Raw genomic sequence first — 22,542 nt, forward strand, 5'->3', positions numbered from 1 at the left:
GTTATGCACATGTACCCTAGAACTTAAAGTATAATAAAAAAATATATATATAAAATGGAATAACAGAAAGTACTCAATTAATTAAACAGAGGGTAGAAGAAAAAAACAAGAGAATAAATTAGACAGAAAGCAAAGAGAAAGATAATAGATTTAAACTGAACCATATTAATAAATATATTAAATGTAAATGACCTAAACACTCAAATTAAAAGGTTGAGACTGTCAGATTTGATAAAATAACAAAACCTAACTAAATGTTACCTGCAAAAAAATGGAATATAAAGATGTAAATAGACTAAAAGTTAAATGATGGTAAAGGATATATTATACTAACACCAGTGAAATAAATATTGGCTTTTAGCTCTTAAAAAAAAAAATAAATAAATAAAAGTGATCCCATTTCTTAATGAATGTTTGAAACCAAGAGTCAAAAGAAAACACACACATATATATATATATTGTGTTCTTCATTTATGTTATTTGATTATAAAATTTTGACAGAACAACATGCATGTAGGAAAGAGGTAATTGAAGTCCTCCACTATATTTCTCCAGTATGTATCCAGGAAAGAAGCAGAAACTGTACAAAAATGATGCTGTAGTATCTCAGTCAGAAGCTCACCACTGAGACCACTGGTATGTGCAAGAATGACATCAAACCTCAAATTTTGTATTTTTTTAAAGTTTCTTGTTCAAAACCAAATTTTTACAAAGATTTTCATGACATTCAGAATATCCCCATAATTGTTTCATAGTAGTGCCATATCTGTCCAAAATGTATCTTTGGGCATATCTTTTATGCATTGATCTATCTTGTCAAAAAATTCTACAATCCATCTGTAGTGCAACATGTATTAAAAAGTTCAAATTTAATAGTAGATAGTCTATGGAGATCAAGGAAAATGGAAAACAAAGGTCTAGAACAGTCACTGCATGACCTCTCTGTACAAGTTTATTCAATACTCACTTCATATGAGTTCTCAATTCACTTCATTACAGTTCTCAATTCACTTCATATTGATCCAATGTCTATATTTTACCAGCACCTTTCCACAACTCCTCTACCTAAAGTAACAACTCAACTGTAGGGGGAGCAAAACTGAAGTTCATTTCACAGGCATCCTAGTTAACTGCAATGCTTATTTCTCTATGCTATTGCTGTTGCTTCTAACTAAGGAGAAATCATCAAGAATTTAAAAGAAAACTCCAACACATCTGGCTTACGCAGCTTTGCTATTATAACAAGATACATGAGACTGGATAATTTACCAAGAATAGAAATTGTTTTCTCACAGTTCTGGAGGCTGACAAGTTAAAGAGCAAGATGTTGGTATCTAGGGAAAGCCTTCTTGCTGCATCCTCACATGGTGAAAGTGGAATGGCAAAAGTGACCAATTCTGTATCCTCATGTGGTGGAAAAGCAAGCCTGCTGAATGCTGCTTGAATCCTCTTCTATAAAGACCTTCATCCTATTAACGAAGAAGGCGATATCACTTCTAAGAGGTCCCTCCTCATAATCTGTCACATTGGCAACCCCTGAATTTTGGAAGGGACACATTCAAACCACAGCAATGTCAAAGTAAATACATTATCTGAACAATCACAGTTTCTGGATGGCAAATGGATCAAGAAAAGGCAGATGATCTCATGCTTACAAGTGTGTGTTAATGTGTCTTTTAAAATTACAGGTGTTTTACTCCCCAGTAAGAGTTGAACTTATGTTTTCTAGACACCTAAGTCATGTAAGAGGTTTGTGAAGTGTCAAGTACAGTGACAAATGGAGACTTCTTTGTCTGCAGTCTCCTTGACACAGAACTGAAGATAAATTATACAGCTGAATTACCATTTCTTGGATGTTACCATTCAAGATACTTTTGTATGTAAAAAATTTGTACGCATACAAAACACATATATATTTATCAGTTTGAAGTGTACAACTCAATGGCCAGGTGCAATGGCTCAAGTCTGTAATCGCAGGACTTTGTGAAACCCAGGAAGGTGGGTTGCTTAAACCCAGGGATTTGATATCAACACGGGCAACACAGTGAATCCTCAACTCTACAAAACAAACAAACAAACAAACAAAAAAACCCGAACAATTAGCTGGCTGTGGTGGTGTGCACCTGCAGTCCCAGCTACTTGGGAGGCTGAGGTGGGAGGACGTCATGAGCCCAGGAGGTTGAGGCTGCAGTGAGTGGAGATTGCAATACTGCACTCCAGCTTTGGTGACAAGTGAACCCTGTCTTCCAAAAAAAAGTTTTTAATATACAATTCAATGGTTAATCATATATTCATAGAATTTCTCAACAACTAGAACAAGATTTAGAGTATTTTATCACCCACCAAAAGAAACACTGTACCCTTAGCCATTCCTTATCCTCCATTTTAGGCAAACACTAACTTACTCTTTTTTTTTTTTTTTTTTTTTGAGACGGAGTCTGGCGCTCTGTCACCCAGCCTGGAGTGCAGTGGTGCCATCTCGGCTCACTGCAAGCTCCTCCTCCCGGGTTCACGCCATTCTTCTGCCTCAGCTCCCGAGTAGCTGGGACTACAGGCGCCCGCCACCGCTCCCGGCTAATTTTGTATTTTTAGTAGTGAGGCAGTTTCACCCTGGTCTCCATCTTCTGAGCTCATGATCCTCTCCCCTCGGCCTCCCAAAGTGATGGGATTACAGGCGTGAGACACTGCGCCCGGCTCCCCTACTTTTTATCTCTATCGATTTTCCTATTAAGAGCATTTCATATGAAGGGACTTACACAGTATGTGATCTTTGTTGTTTGACATCTATACTTAGTATAATGTTTTTAAAAGTTTCATTAATGGTATAGATTGCATCAAGACTTCATTATTTTTATTGCCAAATAATATTCTACATCATATTGTTTATTCACTTATCGATGATGACTGTAGATTTCCTTCCAGTTTTGGTTAAGATGTTGTTTATCAACACACACGTATTAATTTTGTATAGACTCATTCCCATTTGTCTCTGGTATACTACTAGAGGTAGAATTGCTGGGTCATATTGTAACTCTATGTGTAAACTTTTGATAAACTGGCAGATTGTTTCAAAATGCCTGAATAATTTTTGATTCACACAAGCAAAGTATGAAGATTCCAAATTATCCACATCCTTGCCAACACTTTTAATTATTTATCTTTTTGATAATAGCCGTGTTAGTAAGAGTGAAGTGGTATCTCATTGTGATTTTTACTAACATTTTCCTGTGATAATGTTGAACCTAATGATGCAGAGCATTTTTCTCATTTGGTCTTATTGGACATTACATTTGTTCATTTGTCCTCATTGGACGTTTACATATTCCTTAGAGAAATGCCTGTTCAGATCTTATGCACATTTTTGGATTGGGTCATTTGTTCTTTTTATCACTGAGCTGTGAGCTTTCTTTATAAATTTCTTACACAAGTCGTTTACCATGTATGTAATTTGCAACTATACCCTGCAAAGTCTGGTTTCCCTTCAGATTTTAGTGATGGTGTTCTTGGATGTACAAAAAATTTAATTTCAGTGAAGTCCAATTTATCAATTTTAATTTGATTGCTTCTGCTTTTGGTGTCCTATCTAAAAACTTTGCAAAATTCAGGGTTAGAAAGTTATACCCATATTCTTCCTACTAAGAGTTATAGTTCTTGCTTTTACATTTGGATTTTTTTTTAATCATCTATTTTGAGTCCATTTTTATATATGGCTTGAGGTAAGGGGTTCAATTTTACTCTTTTGAATATTGATAAATCTGTTTGCCCACTGGTATTTGTTAAAGAGACTATTTTTTTCTTCATTGTATAGTTTTGCATTCTTGTCAAATATCAGTTGACTCTATGTTTGGCTATATTTCTAGATTTTACAAACTATTAAAATTGAGTGTATGCCTAGCTATATGCTTGTAGGTAATGCATGCTAGGTTTAATACCTAGGTGATGGACTGATAGGTGCAGCAAACCACCATGGCACAAGTTTACTATGTAACAAACCTGCACATGTATCCTGGAACTTAAAATAATGTAAAATTGAAAAAAGAAAGAAGAATTTCAAAAATTTTACCAAGCCAATGAATGTAATTTATCTTCTCAATTTCAAATATTTAAATTAACACTTTAGTTAGAAATGTCATTAAATTTATAAAGGGTAAATAAAGCAAAATCTTTAATATATTTATTAAATTAATGCAAAGCTGAATCAAGTAAAAGCATTTGCCTTCAACTAGTGCTTTCCATTGGTAAAAATTTATTATGCCATATCCTTGGTCAAACTCTTAGTCTTTTATATACATAGCATAACAAATAATTGATAAATTTAAATTTGTGGATGATAAAGACAAAAATAATGCAATGGCCTCAAATTCCAAGTAAGCATTTTTTATTTTTTGCCATAAAATTAAACTTTCGGTTACAAATAGTGATTATATATTATGAACATTAGTGATTTTTAAACATAATTAATGTTTAATGTAATTATTTGTACACTTAACTAAAAATTTTATAAAATTGCTAATTATTTTCTAGATTTCTCTTTGTTAGATCATCTAAATATGATCTGTTCACCTTCAACATATAATACAGAACTTTCTCCTTGAAATCAAAGAGTCAATTGATTTATTTATTAAAGACAGTACCCAAATCTTCCACTACAGCTTATATAAGAATATATGTTGAAGAAAGGCAGGCAAGTTACACCGTGATTTTCTGGATATGCTCAATGAAAATTTTGTAGACATTAAATAAGGATGCACATCACACTTAAAATTCATTCTCTAACTCCTGCAAAATTGAGCACGCTGAAGAGTTTATTTTTATTAAAACAAGCAAATCATAACCTTTCTCATAACACACTACTGTCCTATAGTGGATCCCTGAATTATTTGGTATATGAAAACTTGTGAATTTGACTCTTCCTTACACCTATCAAATTCCATCTACACTGTATGCATTACCAGGATTCAGCATAATATTAATCATTAATTAAGGTGAACAATAAAATAATTTGATACTATGAATAGAACATATTTAAAATTAGGTAGTATCTGTGTGTCAGAACAGTGAAAGGAAGAGGGTATAGTCAGCAGGGAGAGATAAAGGAGAAATAGAAGACTACAACTCACAAGTTAATGATAATCATGCCAAAATCTATGCTTTATCAGTAGGCTTATTGCAGGTAGAGAAACAGAAAATTTGGAAACAGGATGGGAGATGTGTGTTTGTTAAAATCCTTTTGGCTGGAATTAATAGGACTATAACATTCAGGATTTTGCCAAACTTAAACATATATATATATATATTTCCTCTTTCTCTTGACCTATTCTCTTTTTTTCTTCTTTCCTATCTTACCAAATTTTTGACAGGAAAACAAACAACATTGTATGACCAAAAATACAGCCATTGTCACACAGACCAGCAAGAACCCGATTACATCCAAAGAGTGGTACTGGAACCAGGTGAGGTTGTGGGCAGCTGGGCGTAGGTGCTTGGCTCCTTTGTGGCGCATGACAAACTCGATCCAGAAGACTGCTCGATCCAGGGGCTTTACAAGTTGATCATGGTGAATTCTTGATAATCTCATAGCATTCTCTTTATAACTAGAAGACAAATAAATAGGCAGAAATTAGATAATTTTTGTTTTCATTCTCATTGAAGATAAACGTGATACATATTTGCTATACAAGTTAAAGGCCGTAATTACATTGAGAAAGAAATAATTTTTGCATGAACTTTGCTAGTGCATAGGATTTTAAGAGTTACGAAAGGGAAGATGTGGAGGAAATATATTCTTAACACAAGTATGATCAAATGTCGATATAAAAATGTAGAGTAAGCCAGTTGTAAACATATATATTTATCATAATTTTTCCAAAAGTAATTTTGATACTGTGTGAATTATACTGTGCAGGATGATTCCAAGACCAAGATGGTTCATAACCTAATATGGTGTGATAAAAGTCACTTAACACATACATAAGCATATCCTCTAATGTCTGGCTAGTTCATATGACAGACAAAGGACATTGGCAGTCAGCATTAGTGAGTCATTTGACAGTTCTAAGATGTTGGCACTGTGATAATTACTCTGTGGCACACATTTGTATGTTTGTGATGAAAAGGACAGTGTCTGTATCTGTAACATGAAGACTGAACAGAACTACTCTGGTGATTTAAGAAGTGGCATATCCAAGTACCTGAACTTTGATGTTTCAATTGAAACATCTCCCTAGAATTAGAGCTCTTAATCAACTTGCCATCACAATAGCAATAGTCACAGACATAACAGTTCTAATGGCTTCTCAAACAATATTGGATGGATATCTACATATTTAAAAGGCAAATTATGTCTTCACTTGCAGTTTCCCCAGTTGTTAAACCAAAGTTAGTAGGTTTCATTTTGGTTGGTGTCTAGAATAAAAGTTCCAGCCTGGATTCATGAAGATGAGAGAAGGTAAAGGGTTTGTGTAGAGATGTCCTGGTGTTGGCAGGACATTGTTAGGACTGGGGAATGGGGAATATGGTGATCATTTACAAAAGAACATGGTACACTAGATTAAGCAGCAGGAGTAGTTTACATGTGTTGAGAGTGTGCGTGTGTGTGTGTGTCTGTCTAGTGAAAAAGAATATTCATACTTTCAACTGCATTGAACCTTAGGTAAGGTCAAGACGGTAATTTCACATGGATCATCCTAATATACTTTAGACAATAAATAAATTTGTAAATGTGAATCAAAAAATAATAAGAAGAAAACATGTTTTCCTATAAATGATGTGGGATAAAGACCATACTAAAAAATTCATTATTTCATGTTTTATTATACACTAATGTTTTATGACTGACATGTTAAAATATTCTGAATAATTAGATTATGATTGTCTATTCAAATGTAATTGTTAATGTTTATTAATTGCTTTAATGAATAACAGAATGGAGTACAAACACATCCATATGTATACTCGAAACTGTACCCTGTGTTCCCAGAGGTAGTATTTGGTTTAGGGTGATGATATTTTAAATTAAATAATTTTTAGGCATTTATTTAGAAATTTCTAACAGTATTTATAGTTCTTGGTTTTGGCATCAATATTTTTGTCAATGAAATGAGTCAAAATCTAAAATATTTGAAGATATTTACAGCAAAATATGAGTGTTCGTGGCCCATGACACAGCCCTCAGGAAGTCCTTAGCACATGTGCCCAAGGTTTTGGGGATGCAGCTTGGTTTTTACATTTTAGGAAGGCATAAACATTAATCAAATACATTTAAGAAATACATTGGTTTGGTTTAGAAAAGTGGGACAACTTGAAGTGGGGGTGCATCCAGGCTACAGGTAAATTTAAACATTTTCTGGTTGACAATTGGTTGAGTTTGTCTAAAGACCTGCGATCAAAGGGAAGCAATGCCTTGGTTAAGATAAAGGATTGTAGAGACCCAAGTCCTTATTTGCAGAGGGAGCCTTCAGGTAGTAGGCTTCAGAGAGAATAGGCTGTGAAATGTTTCTTATCAGACTTAAAGTCTGTGTTGATGCTAATGCCAGAGAGGTATACTGAGGCATGTTTGATCCTCACTTCCCATCATGGCCTAAAACAGACTCTTAAGATTAAATTTAAAGGAGCCCTGGCTGAGGAGGAAGTTCATTCAGATGATTAGGTGGGAGGCTTAGAATTTTATTTTTGGTTTACAGTTTTCAAGTCAATAATAATATTTAATGATCATTTTAAGCATTAGAGTTAAAGAGAATCACAGACCGTACCTATGCTGAAAATTAACAAAATGAACCAAACTGTCAGCCACTAACAATTTTGTAATAGTCTAATTGACTAGACACTGAAGTCAAAAAAAGTTCATACTGAGTCTTGCAGAAGCTCCTAACCCACCACTTAGCTCCTGAATTATGATTTCTAAAATTATGACTTATACAACATGTATGTATTAATAAAAGTCAATTAATTTGAATGTGGATGGGAAGCAAAAGTGGACAACCAGGGCTGAGTCTTGGTATGAATCTAAACCAAGTGTTGAATGTCTTTCTTTTCTGAAATGAGTACACGGTATGAATCTAAACCAAGTGTTGAATGTCTTTCTTTTCTGAAATGAGTACACTTGCCCCGGTGTCTAAAATGCCTGGCAAAGGGCACTGAATAGATGTTTTTAAGCAGGTTAGTTCCATTAAGAAAAAGCACTAAATTCCATCCGAGTTTACCTTCTCCTCTACTTCCTGAATCTCAGCATTCAGGAAAACTGAATGAAATATTACATCTATTCTTCAAGCTTTGACTCTGCATGAAAACAATTAAGTCCAATACAACATAGAAGCAAGTTTAAGGCACCTGCCCAGATTCAGAGCAAACACCAAGACCAAGAAAAAATAACAGCCTGATAACCACTTACATATATTGAAAAATAAATGAGAAACTAAAAATGCATTTAGGTATGGCGTATAGTCCAAAGAAGAGGAGATTCAAAATATAATAGCAGCGAGAGGGTAATGAATACATTATCAAAATTGAATTATAAAGCAAGAGGAAGTGATAAGGAGATAGGTGAGCTGATGAAATAAGTTGTTAAAAATGACAGTTTAAAGAATTAATAAAGAAATTAGAAATAGCAAGCAATGCTCATGGTAAAAATAATAAATTTACTAATTTATGAACTATTTGAGGCAATCTCAATGAATTAAGAATAGTCAAAATTGATTAGAACAATTAGGAAATAATAGAGGAAAACATACCAAAATATTTTTTCATAGGGAAGACTAAACTGGTGCTCCAGAAGTAAAGATAAAAAGTGGAAATAAAAGGTATTCTAAGAAATAATACACAAAAGATTTAATTTCTGAAAAGAAAAACTGGATTTTTTTATGCTAGATTAACAGTGCTGTAAGGACACAGTATAACTGAAGAAAAATATATAAAATAATTTGTAAGAATACACCATAATTGAGTTTCTGATTTTTAAAAAGTAAATTGAAAAGAAAGCAAAATGATAAAATGGTCAGGCAGGACTCAGAAATCCTATAGCACAATTTAAACTGGAAGGCCATGAGTAATATTTCCACAGGTCTGAAGGCAAGAAAGCAAGAGCTAAATAAATTACATTCAGATAGAAGTCATTCTCATAACAAAGCAGTGAGCGAATATTGCTAAACATTATCTCGGAGAATTCAATATCCAAGTCTTTATTGAAATAAAATTCCATGTGAGATAATCAGTCAAGAAATAAATCCTAAATATTTTAGAATAAATAATCTGTAATTCAGTGGTGAACACTGAGTCACTTAAAATATGGGAAAAAGACTAAATGTGAGAAAAAATTACAAATATTGGTAAAGTAAAATTACAATATAAGTAATACAAATTTGGAATGAAATAGAGATAAATTTCAAAGCAGGAGTTGAACTATACGTGGCTAAAATTAAAACATATCATCAAAAATAAAGACTCAAAATTACATATACATATATCGAATTATTTCCTAGCTTTGGTGAAATCTTTCAGAGAAAAAAAATAAGACACAAGTGTGTGTGTATATGTCTCTCTCCCTATATATATATACACACACACAATCTACTAAGCTATATATAAAGACATACATATTATATACTAAGCTATGTGTCTATATATAGCTCAATATATTTTATAGATTCATTTCAATCTAAAAGCTAAATCAGATAAAATTATACTTAAATTTTATTTAAAATATCACAGATAGTACCCATCAATATTTAAACAATTATTCACTACCCTATATATTTTCTTTCTATGTGTATACATACACTAATGAAAGGTATAGAATGGTAAATACCCAGTGTTAATACTTATTTCTGAATGATTATTAGTGGGCATATTATCATTTCAATTTGTATTTACCGATTAGTTTATAATATGTACACACTTACAAATTAGTTTGTAAAATTAAGCAGATTACCCAGAAAAAAATGAGAATTTATATAATCATACCATTCTTTATTTTGAAAAATATTGACAGAATATTTGAAGTCTTAGGATTTTCTTTTTTTTCTGATTTCAGGAAATCACTTCAGCAGTGTGGCAAATAAAATAGTTTTTATATTGGACAGGTTATGGTTGTTATTGGAAAATAATTACAAAAGTATTAAAGAATGTACATTTTCTGGTATTTAAAAAATGTAATTATTGTTAGACAAATCTTTAGGAGGCTTAGTACTTACGAAGGTTCATTAATGACTGTTCTCAAAGCGCTAAGCAAATCCACACTTGTCATTGTGTTCAGGTTCACTTCCACAGCTGCTCCTTTGGCCTTCATGTGAGCGATGTTATCATGCTGATCAGCAAACATGGGAACTCCCACCATAGGGACTCCGTGGTAAATAGCTTCATAGATCCCATTAGTTCCACCATGAGTGATAAAAGCTTTGGTTTTGGGATGACCTGATTTGAGGATGGAGTGAGAAGTGGGTGTGTAATAATAACACATTAGCAGAATTTGAGAGACAGAAGGGGTCCAAAAGCTGTAACATAACTCTCTAAAGAAGGATACGTTTCCTACAAAAGCAGATCACAGGGGGAATTGCCCTCTCAGAAAACTATGATCCCAGAAAAAGCTGTAATTAACAGCATTTGCATTTTCTGGGAATATATTACTGAGGAGATGGTATCTGAACTGAAAATGAAACTTGAAGTGTAATTAATCTTAACTGAAAATGCTCTTTTGTGAAACAGAAAGTATGAATCTATAAAATTAACCACCAATTATGTAATTACATCTGCTTTAAAATTGGGTGTCAAAATTTTAAATTATTAAAAATTTATGGAATTTATTTGCTATGAAACAGTTACTTAACTTGTCTATTGTCCTACTGTACAGCTTTTCTTCCCCCACAATCTTACCAAGAAGATCATTCTGGGGTATCCAATCATAGAGCTGAGTATTGTTTCCTAATGTGGCTGGTTTCTTTCCTATGTATCTCCATAAAACCTGTGGAAAATTTTGCAAGAAAAACACAAGGACATTTTAAGTTGGTAGAATTATTTAGAAATCATTTAGCCAGCTACATGGAAGATGGCAATTATGTAAGCAGAAGTTTACAAACGTTGAGATATATAGTAGGACTGTTATATCTACCTTTTTGTAAAGTCTTGTACTAATAATCTATTAGGTATAGTATTATTGTTTTGATATTTATCACTTAAAAGCTTTTGGAAGTTAGATTTTAAGTGAAGAAATAGAACATAAACAGGACCAGTTTAATCAATCACAACATGGAGGAGAAAAATCATGAAGCATGTTATGTACTTTAACCAATACATAAATATAGAGAGTCCTAGGATGTTTCATGAATAGAAGTATAAAAAGAATAGTAATGCAAAATTGTAGAGATAAAAATTAAGGTTAATTGAATAACATAAATCAGAAAATGCATGTTGTTGGACTATTATATTTGAATTTTAATTGTTTTTAGCTAGAGATTATTCAACTTAGAAAGACTAATTGAATCTAGACTTCTACTTCTAAACCAACTACATTTTGATAAGAGTTGTAATAAAACCTAGACATCTGAATTACATTTTTAGCATGATTTCTCCCTGCTTTGTGTATACATACTCTCTTTTCCTGGGCCATGGAGCTAACAAACTTCAGAAGTTTTGAAAGTAGTCAGTGGAGAACAAAAAAATTTCAAATAGTAAAAGTTCAGTGGGGGCTTAAACTTTTCATTTCTATTCCATTAAAAATAAATGACTTCAAAAAAGTATGTGTTCCCAAAATAATGCCAAGGCTCAGTAGGGAAATGATTCAATGTGCTAATGTACATAATTTTAATATATTACACAATTTTAGTTAACAACTGTTACTAATGGTACTCAGAGTATAATGAGTTTCAATTTTCATATGGAAAGAACGTTACTAGACACACTGTGTCTCCCCTTAGTAAAAGGTTGTGTACCAGGATCCCAGGCTGTACTGACCTTCTGTGGAATCTGGGCAAGGGCTGAGGCAATAAGATTGGCTTTTTCTTCTGTAAGGTTTTTGACCATTGATCCCAGAGAAAACACCACAGCACCATCTTTACCTGAGCTCTGGATAAATTCTTCCATTTCCTGCATACATAATATATTTTCTATTACAAAGGTATAGCATCATAAGAAAAAATAAGTTTACTTACACATTTAAGTAGGTTAAATTAAGATATATGTCAGAGAAATTATTAACCTGGTCTGTCTTTTGTCATGTAGAAAGATCTAGTTTCTTTTTTTTTTTTTTGACAGAGTCTCTCTCTGTCGCCCAGGCTGGAGCGCAGTGGCGTGATCTCAGCTTACTGCAAACTCACCTACCCAGTTCAAGTGATTCTCACACCTCAGCCTCCTGAGTAACTGGAATTATAGTCACATGCCACCATGCCTGGCTAAGTTTTGTATTTTTAGTAGAGATGGGTTTTCACCATGTTGGCCAGGCTGGTCTTGAGCTCCTGACCTCCAGTGATCCACCTGCCTCGGCCTCCTAAAGTGCTGGAATTATAGGCATGAGGCACTGTACCCAGTCAGATCTAGTCTCCTTAAGAGGAAACATGTCTCTGAAATGTATAACTTAAATATAAAATCAGTGATTACAAATCCAAGCATGGAACCAAAACCATGACAGAAATGAACACTAAATAAGAGACAGCCTTTCTCATGGTAACTGAAATGGCTACCCACAAGGCTTAATTTAACCAACCAACAGGGATGTTTGCAAACTCATAAAAACGGTTTTTGGAAGGAAGCCCAATAAAGGGTACTGAGTTAGGCTTTTAAAATTATTAGCATGCCAGTTGTATCTAATCAATTATTAATAAATTTACTGATTTCTGTTAAGCATTCAAGATCTTTTTGTCAAGTTTATGCCTTCCTTGTTTAATAGGTCTAAGAAAAAATTTGTGTAAAATGTCATCTAATAGTAACATATTTTAGAACGAGACAACAAAGTGCATCTCCAACTATAATCACAATGATGCTTATGAGACAGTGCATCTCGTCTTCCTGATGTATAAGCTGCCATGAGTGTGATGTTAGCTATGTGCCCTTAATTTGAGCCTTAAAGCAAAAGTAAAATATAAATTTCTCTGCCAATAAAATTCCCCAGGTCATTACTTATAGTTTTGCAAATTTGATACTGCAAAATCTGAGATTAAGGCCTTTCACATCATAATCTATGTGAATGCTACTTTATAGAGATGTATTCTGCATTCCATGTGCAAATATTTGTCATGATCACACTGGAATCACTGATGGATCAGTTTCTGACTAGCTAAATTATTAGGGGAGGGTAGTATCTTAAGTGAAAATAGATTGCAATTTTTGGCTTAATGGCAGGAGAATATTTCTGAAGTCCCAGGAATTGGTGCTTTGCCATATTGATTTAGTTTCCAAACAGGTATTCATTAATTAAAATAATACACACACACACACACACAACATACACACACATTCAAATCTACCATACTGATATGGATTTTTCACTTGACAGTCTCTTCTTACTTTTGTATTCTGTGTATCCAGTGATTGGCATAATTATCATCAACATAATCCATGATTGGTATTGATATTTCTGAAGCCTATATCAATATTTAAATTGATTGAATACGTAATGGCATAATGTCTGCTATTGTAAAACATGACTGATTTGTCTTTGTGAAATTGTGAGAGCATGTGTATTTGTGTGTGTTTGTGTAAAAAGTGGGTTTGGGAGGAAAAACATAATAGTGTGGCATGGGTTATTATCCAGTGACCTATGGATATGTCATGTATATTTCTGTGTCTTTATTTAGATATTGGTACGTTATCTCCTATAGTAAACATTCACTAGAGCTTGCCTGCAGTCATAACTTGACTGGCAAGAAAATCCTTAAATAAAATTTTTAGAATCCTGAAATAAAATTTTAAACTTAAATATGTCTTTTACCCTAAAGAGAAATTTAGTATTCTTATGGGAACCAGGAACTTTCTAAAAAGATTGCTTTTGTTTGTGTATGAACCAAATAAATAACAGCCTGTTTCCTCACTCCCTATTGATAGTTAAATACATTGTTCCTACCATGTGGACCTGTAGTCTATTTTGCTTCTTTTTCTGTATAACTTTTTCTATATAACATTTCTTACATTCCACATTTCTTCTCTGAAGACTTCATATTGTAATATACAATTTCTTTTTGATGCCATAAAAGCTGACATTATATTTATAAAGAACCAATACAATATTTGAGTCTCTCAGTTTTATAATAGTTACTTTATGTTGATGAATCTTAATCTATTTCTAAATGCTTTCTGCTTGGATTTACACTTTGTACTACTTAAATGATTTCTAGAAATTACCGAAAATCCTTTTGGTTCCTTAAAGTAAATAGGTCAAAAACTAACTCTCCATTGTTAATGCAAAAGAGTTTTTGTTTTGTTTTGTTTTACCAATTGTTTCCTGACAGTAGAAGTCACAACTATCTAATAAATTCTCAAGATTAAAACCTAAGAGCCCTGCCTCATTTCATTGTCTTTCTTCAATAGTGACTTCTTACTCAGCAAGTTATGTGGAATTCACCCAAGAGTTTTCATGAAGACATTTTTATCTCTTAAGAAATTTGGCACATATACACCATGGAATACTATGCAGCCATAAAAAAGGATGAGTTCATGTCCTTGTAGGGACATGGATGAAGCTGGAAACCATAATTTTCAGCAAACTATCACAAGAATAGAAAACCAAATACCACATGTTCTCACTCATAGGTGGGAATTGAACAATGAGAACACTTGGACACAGGAAGGGAACATCACGCACTGGGGCCTGTCGTGAGGTGGAGGGAAGGGGGAGGGATAGCATTAGGAGGTATACCTAATGTAAATGACGAATTAATGGGTGCAGCACACCAACATGGCACATGTGTACATATGTAACAAACCTGCACATTGTGTACATGTACCCTAGAACTTAAAGTATAATAAAAAAAAGTGAAAAAAAAAAGAAATTTGGTAAATATTCCTGTTCATAATGCTATGTGTCTTGTTAAGAAGACTAGGGCAGTCTCCTTAGTAATTTCTATGATCTGGTTTTCTATCTCCCCAGGTCCAGCATCAAGGTGTAGACACACTGATATTTGTAACACAAAACTGCACATTGTGTACATGTACCCTAGAACTTAAAGTATAATAAAAAAAAGTGAAAAAAAAAAAGAAATTTGGTAAATATTCCTGTTCATAATGCTATGTGTCTTGTTAAGAAGACTAGGGCAGTCTCCTTAGTAATTTCTATGATCTGGTTTTCTATCTCCCCAGGTCCAGCATCAAGGTGTAGACACACTGATATTTGTAACACAAAACTTGAATCATTTTATTCTTCAGTTTAAATTATCAATGTAAAGTCCAAAACACCTAATATTACTTATAAGAGACCTCTATCATGAGGAAAATAGATGTGGAGTAGCAAACCGAAATGTCCAACAAAATTTATTTGTTATTGAGGCTATAAACTTTAAAAGAAAATTAGGTATTTTATTATGAGGAGCATAAAGTCCTCCACTGTTGTAGACCTACCTTAGGTAAAGGTTTGGCAGGTTTGCAGTGTAATCCTCCAACAAACTCAAAATTAGGTAAGTATGGACGAGGAAATTCAAAATCCCAATATGTTCGGATTAACCAAATTTCAGCTTTCCCCATAGTCTCACACAAGGTAGTGGGTCTTCCTGGAGAAAAAAGTGGAATGGACAAAATTAGCTTGTATGTTTGCTGAGGAGAAAAAAACTACCAGTAATTTCCTGAAAACTATTAGGAAAAAACTCAGTTAGGTCTTCTAGAATACTTACCATGTTTATATATTAAGGAGAAGGAGAAATTAAAGAGGATGGAAGAAAGGAAGGAGGGAGGAAGAAAAGAAGAACGAAAGGGAGGAAGGAAGGAAGGAAGGAAGGAAGAAGGAAGGAAGGGAGGAAGGAAGGGAGGAAGGAAGGAAGGAAGGAGAGAGAAAGGAAGGAAGGAAGGAAGGAAGGAAGGAAGGAAGGAAAGAAGGAAGGAAGGAAGAAGAAAAGGGAGGAAGGGAGGAAGGAAGGAAGGAAGGCAGGCAGGCAAGCAAGGAGGAGAGAGAGACAAAAGCAAGAAAAAGGGAGAACAAAGGAAGAAAGAGGTAGAAATAAAGAGACAGAGGAAGAGAGAGAGAGAGAGAAATGGAGACAGGGAAGAAGAGAGAGAGTAGAGTGGGGCCTGACAAAGGAAGGAAGGAGGGAAGATTTTTAGTTAGTGAAAAAGAAGTAATGTGTAAATGTCATTTCACAATAATAAATCAACTAAAATTAAACTATAACTGCAAATACTGACAAATTTAACACTCATATTCTCTCTTCAATTAAATGTCAGATAACATTTTTCCCCAGGACAGCATACTGGAGACACTGTTAGCATGCCTCTCCCACTTGAAAAGACAGTATAGTGAGTAGAGATTCATGCTGTGATTTTTTTTACAAGAAGCAACACAGAAACTTAACAAAAAAACAAAAGTAATCATAAACTCTTTGAAAAAAGTGGTGGGCAGCAGCCTATCCTGTGACCCACGTGAAAAATTATGAGTCCCAAGAGTGTGAGTGGGGAGAAACTGCCTATGGGATACATACTTCCACTGGGAAACCTGGCCATCCAGAACACGGGGAAATGCCTTAGCCATACCCAGTACTGGAGCTGCTTCAGTGAGCAGAGGGAAATAGATGAGAAAGAGCAGCATCTGGACATGGTTTGTGTGCACCCCCAGACTCCAGCAGGAACAGAGAAAAGTCACTCCTAATCCTACATCACAAGGGACCTTGCGGAAGTCTGCCAACTAACTCAGGTTGTGGTCACAGGTTGAGAGAAACTCCCAAGTGAGAATCACAATACAGTCTTGAGTGGGGACAAACTCCCTTTGGTCAGAATTGAGGAATGAGTAGGAAGTGTGCTATGGCCACAGCCACAGGAGATGGACACCCCTGCTTCAGAGGAGCATGGCCTGAAAGCAACAGTTTATATCTCAGTGGGTGTGTTAGGCCATTCTCTTATTCCTATAAAGAAATACTTGAAACTGGGTAATTTATTTTTTTAAAAAAGAGGTTTAATTGGCTTATGGTCCTATAGGCTGTATAGGAAGCATAGTGGTTTCTGTTTCTGGAGAGGCCTCAGGAAGCTTCTAATCATGGCAGAAGGCAACGGAGCAGCAGGTTGTTTTGCATGACGGGAGCCGGAGCAAGAGAGAGAGTGAGGACAAAGGTGATATACACTTAAAAAAAAAAAAGCAGACCTCATGATAACTCACTCACTATCACAAGAACAGTACTAAGGGAGGATGGTGCTAAACCATTCATGAATACTCTACCCCCATGATCCAATCCTCTCCAACCAGGCCCCACTTCCAACATTAGGGATTACAATTTGACATAAGATTTGGGCAGAGACACAGATCCAAACCATATCAGTGGGGAAGGCTTATGACCTGGGGCATTTTTGAGTTTTGAGAGTAGTGTGCCTGGAATCCAGTTACCTCATGCTAGCGGAACACTGCAAATGTGAGACCTGCCTTGCCAAGTGTGTAAGAGCCAGGTGAGGTTTACTTCTTGCTGCTACACATACTCCCCATGTGGATTCTTCTGTGCAGCAGAGGAAGCTGCACTTCTCCCTCGAATGTTACCCCAACAGACAGAGAGCTTCTCTCTGATCCTCATTGTGACCACTGATCATGCCTACACAGGGGGAGCCAGAGCACAGACTTGACTGACCCAGTCTCCACCTGTCCTTGCCCCTGCACCTGCCCTGGTAGCTTAACAGAAAGGACAGAGAATGTGGGGAGCTCCATGGCCCACCCCCAACCAAGAGTACTTATCCTGGGTAACACAAGGCAAACACAAAACTCACTTCTACCACTACAGTTGGAGTTCTTTTCCAAGTGCCTCCTCCTGGCTAGAGGCCAACTGATAGTCCATTACAGCATCTGCAGGCAGAATAACACAACACCAGGAAGGAAAAAATCTTGTGCATGACCTCCGCTATCACTATTGCCTGCATCACTTTGGGTAACCAGGAGGTCCTGAGTTAGTCCACATGCCAGTACATTACTACCACAGTAATTTGAGAAAGTCAGCATTGCTAAGGCCAATAACCAAGGAATCTCACAAAGTCTATGTAATTCCCCTGCCACCCCTGTCAGAGCCGGGGCTGGTATCCACTGATGGGAGACTAGAGGACAGGTCACATCCCTCGCAGACATTCCCTAGCACCAGTCTGTAGGCTGAGAGCCCTCTGGGTGGCCAGGTCCAGAGGAGCAGCAGCATTCATAGTAGTCTGGCCCTCAGAGACTCCTACTCTTAGGCAAAAGAGAACTCCACCACACCCATGCAACCTGAGAATTTAAAGGGTAGAGTAAAACTGAGAAAACTTAAATAATTAATATAATCAATAAAAAGTATATTATTGAAATAGAAATCAAATTAAAAGTCAATCATACTCAAAAATAGATGCTGTTACGCTTAAAATGATTATCTGACTAAATCTAGTAATATTTTAACAAAAGATATGAAAAAGTTGGACGCATTATAGCAATTAAATGACAGCTTAAAATTGAAAAATAAATAAGTTCACTTTATTAAAAGGTAAAAAGAGAAAAATCTTCTCATCTCAAGCAATAAAAACTCAACAGTTGTTCATAATCTTCAAATTCTATTAGTAAACTACAAATAGAAAATAATTTCTTTACACCAACAACGGCACTCCAAACAAAAAAAGTTTTATCAAATGTAACCTTTATGTTAAAATAGTAACAGCATTCTTATCAAGATGAGAAAAAAGTCAGTGGTATATACTAGTGACAACTTTAATTCAGCAATATTTTACATTACTGCAGTTAAACAAGAAAAACAATTTTTAGAATAAAAAAGATTTAGGAGTTCTATCTATCTATCTGATATCATGTTATGTAACAAATCCAAAATAATATACAGATAAATCTTCAGAATGAGCAAGAGAAGTTTTAGTTTTGCTCACTGCAAAACTGTAACATAGCAACTGAAATTTCTGTGCACAAGTAGATGAAAATTTAATTTAAAATCTAAATTTCCACTTGAAAAGTTGGAATAATTTTTACAAAAGTTACATACTCTATTCATGCTTAGAATTACAAAATTATATTAAAACCCACAATAAAAAAGTAAATAGAGCTAACATGCTCACAGATAAGAAGATCAAAATTCATAAAGATGTTCATTCTCTAAAATCAATTTATAGATTAATTATGAATCTTATTAAGGGTCAGGAGTTCAAGACCAGCGTGGCCAAGATGGTGAAACCCAGTCTCTACTAAAAGTACAAAAAAATTAGCCGGGCGTGGTGGCGGGTGCCTGTAATCCCAGCTACTCCAGAAGCTGAGGCAGAGAATTGCTTGAACCTGGGAGGTGGAGGTTGCAGTGAGCCCAGATCACACCACTGTACTCCAGCCTGGGTGACAGAGTGAGACTCTGTCTAAAAAAATTAAAAAATTAAAAATTTAAAAACTTATTAAAATTTCAAAATTACAAATTTCATAAATCTTTACAATTTTTGTAGAACTTTATATGTGATTCTAAAATCCATATGGAAAAGCAAAGAGCCAAAAATAAGGTACTGCAGATGAAGAGATACAAGGGGAAAGAATATTAGTTTATCAGATATCAAGAACTAATATAAAGGAAAGCAGGTAAGATAGTGAAAAAAAACAAAACCACTTAAGTAATGAAATTCATGAATGACAAAGATGCAGACATGCAGGAAAAAATGTTTTCAATAAATAGTGATGGGACAACTCCTTACACTTGTGCAAAGGTGAAAAAAATAAAATAGGCTGAGAGGGAGTCAGGGAAGAAGGAAAGAAGGAAAAAATGAAAAATACGCAAAGAAATGAACTCAACTCTACAAAATACACACAAAAAATAATTTATTTTATTATTATGATTTTTGAGACAGAATTTCACTCTTGTTGCCCAGGCTGGAGTGCAGTGGCATGATCTAAGCTCACTGCAACCTCCACCTCCCGGGTTCAAGCCATTCTCCCACCTCAGCCTCCTGAGTAGCTGGGACCACCGGCACACACCACCATGTCCGATAATTTTTGTAAAAAATAAATAATTGCAAATAAATTCAGATATTTAAAGTAAAAGCAAAACCATAGCTTCCATTAAGACAGCATAAGAAATATTTTTTAAAATGTCATAGTAGAAAAGGATTTCCTCAGGAGCATAAAGAAATATTATAAAGAAAATGATTAATATATTCCCTTCCATTAAATTTAAAATCTACAATTCATTATCTGACATTAAAAGATAATGAGAAAACAATCATAAACTATAGAAGGATATCTGCAATATATAAAACTGGCCCAGGCTTATATAGAATATACAAGAATTTTTGTTGTTGTTGTTTGTTTGTTTGTTTGTTTTACCCAGGGTTTTTCTCTGTCTTCCAGGCTGGAATGCAGTGGTGCCAACACAGCTCACTGCAGCCTTGACTTTATGGGCTCAAGCAATCCTCCTACCTCAGCCTCTCAGTAGCTGGGAACACAGGTGCACACCACAAACCTAGCTATTCTTTTTTTTCCTTTTCTTTTCTTTTTTTTTAATATTTATTCATTTATTTATTTTTATTATTATTTTTTTATTTATGTAGAGATGATATCTCTCTCTGTTTCCCAGGCTGGTCTCAAACTCCTGGGTTCAAGTGATACACCTTGACCTCCTAAAGAGCTGGGATTACAGGTGCAGCAATCATTGAACTGTAGACTTAAACTGTGAATTTTAAAGCGTGTATATTATATCTCCATACAACTGTTAATAAAGGTCATTAAATGAATTGAATAGTTTGCAGAACAATGGGAAATACAACACCCTATTCGTGAAAGTATAAACTAGTATAATCTCTCTGAGATGAGATTATTTATAGCTATATATATCCCTATACCTATACCCACACCCACACCCATACTCATACCTATAACTATACATACACCTACACTTATACCTTTTCCTATACCTATACCCATACCCATACCCATACCAATACCTATACCTATACCTACACTTATACCTATACCTATATTTATTGGGTAAAAATAAATGGCTTATATCCTGTAAACACAATTGCTCTTATGGAACAGGAGACACATAACAAATGTTCACTGCATTCCACAAAAAAAAAAGAAAATCTATAGCCAATTGCCATTTGACAGAATGTCATGATGTAGTCACCTGATGGAAAACTGTCTATACAACTTGGGGAAAAAATAAAAGGGAAGTACACGACTGTATCTCTACACTAATGTTGCACATAAGTAGAAATTTTACCCATGTATTTGTATACATTTCGAAAAACTAAATAATAGATTATTGAGGGAATAACACATAAGTAGCAGACCTATAAAATTTTTAGAGAAAACGTTAAAACCAGTCAGGCTTCTGGTTTCCATCGGAAGCATCATGTTTCTAATACTGAAGGCAAAACTTTACACTCATATATTATCAAAGTTGATATAGTTTCTAAAAGCTGAAAATACATGCATATTTTAAAATATATATAAAATATTTTTAAATGTGCACAAATTAAAGTTCATGGGTTAATCTTGCATTGTTCCATTTCTGCTATTACCAAAAATAAGTTGCGTTTAATTCATTGTCCTTATGTCTCTAGCATGAAGCACCCTAAAATTGTTTAGTCATTTAATGTTTACCCTCAGACATTTTCTGGGGCAGAGTACAAATCATTTCATTTTCTATTTGGCCACTTATCCTCTTGACTTGTAACTGTTATGGCATTTTAGGTAATTTAAGCCTTTTTCCTGTGATATCTATTACAAATATTTTTTTCAGTTGACTTATGAACCGATTAACATTATGCACCCTTTAAAACTTTAAACATAAACTTTAAATAATCTATTTTATAAGTCAGTGTTATGAATTGAATTGTATTCCACTAAAATGTGTATATGAAGCCTGACTGTATTTGAAGATAGGGCCTTCAGAGATAATTAAGCTTAACATGGTTCAAGGGTGGGTCTTGAATTCATCGTGACTAATGTTCTTCCAAGAAGAGGAAGTGACACCAGGAACGTCCATATGCAGAGAAAAAGCTATATGAGAACATAAGATAGTGACCATAAAAGCGTCAAGAAAAAACAGATCTGGCAAACCCTGATTTTGGACGTCTAACCATCAGAACCGTAAGAAAATAAACTTTTGTTATTATTAGTTCTTGTATTAGTTTGCTAGCACTGCTATAGCTACACACCACTGGTTAGGAAGTTAAATTAGCTAATATTTTTCACACCCAGTAGAATCTTTAGTTTTTTGGTTCACATTTCTTTATGATTCTCAAAAATAATGGGTGGAGTGGAAGCCTACCTCAGTTGATGTATTTAGATGAGAGCTGTGTATATAAAAATTAGAAAGCAAAACCATTATTTAGCAGAATTGGCAAATAATTTTAAAATAGGTAGAATAAATGTTATCAGTGAAGTTAAAAAAGAAAACCACTGTTTTTTGGGGGGGGGTTTGTGTGTGTTTT

At 34.5% G+C, this 22,542-nt stretch overlaps 1 protein-coding gene across 4 annotated transcripts in view; it reads right to left on the reverse strand.

Annotated features, from left to right (window-relative positions):
* Positions 1 to 4,356: 4,356 nt before the first annotated feature.
* Positions 4,357 to 22,542, reverse strand: part of UGT2A1 (UDP glucuronosyltransferase 2 family, polypeptide A1, complex locus) — a 63,412-nt gene continuing 45,226 nt past the window's right edge. For 2 of the 4 annotated variants that reach the window (XM_011927082.1, XM_011927081.1), the window contains 5 exons: positions 15,538 to 15,686; positions 11,944 to 12,075; positions 10,867 to 10,954; positions 10,188 to 10,407; positions 4,357 to 5,594 (listed from right to left, as the gene is read on the reverse strand). In XM_011927082.1, coding sequence (XP_011782472.1) covers positions 5,315 to 5,594; positions 10,188 to 10,407; positions 10,867 to 10,954; positions 11,944 to 12,075; positions 15,538 to 15,686 — 869 coding nt within the window. In that variant the 3' untranslated portion in view covers positions 4,357 to 5,314. The remainder of the gene's footprint in view (positions 5,595 to 10,187; positions 10,408 to 10,866; positions 10,955 to 11,943; positions 12,076 to 15,537; positions 15,687 to 22,542) is intronic. The other 2 variants (XM_011927083.1, XM_011927080.1) reach the window with 2 other exon arrangements.

The sequence above is a fragment of the Colobus angolensis genome, unplaced genomic scaffold, assembly GCF_000951035.1.
Source record: "Colobus angolensis palliatus isolate OR3802 unplaced genomic scaffold, Cang.pa_1.0 Scaffold70, whole genome shotgun sequence".
NCBI classification, from domain to species: domain Eukaryota; kingdom Metazoa; phylum Chordata; class Mammalia; order Primates; family Cercopithecidae; genus Colobus; species Colobus angolensis.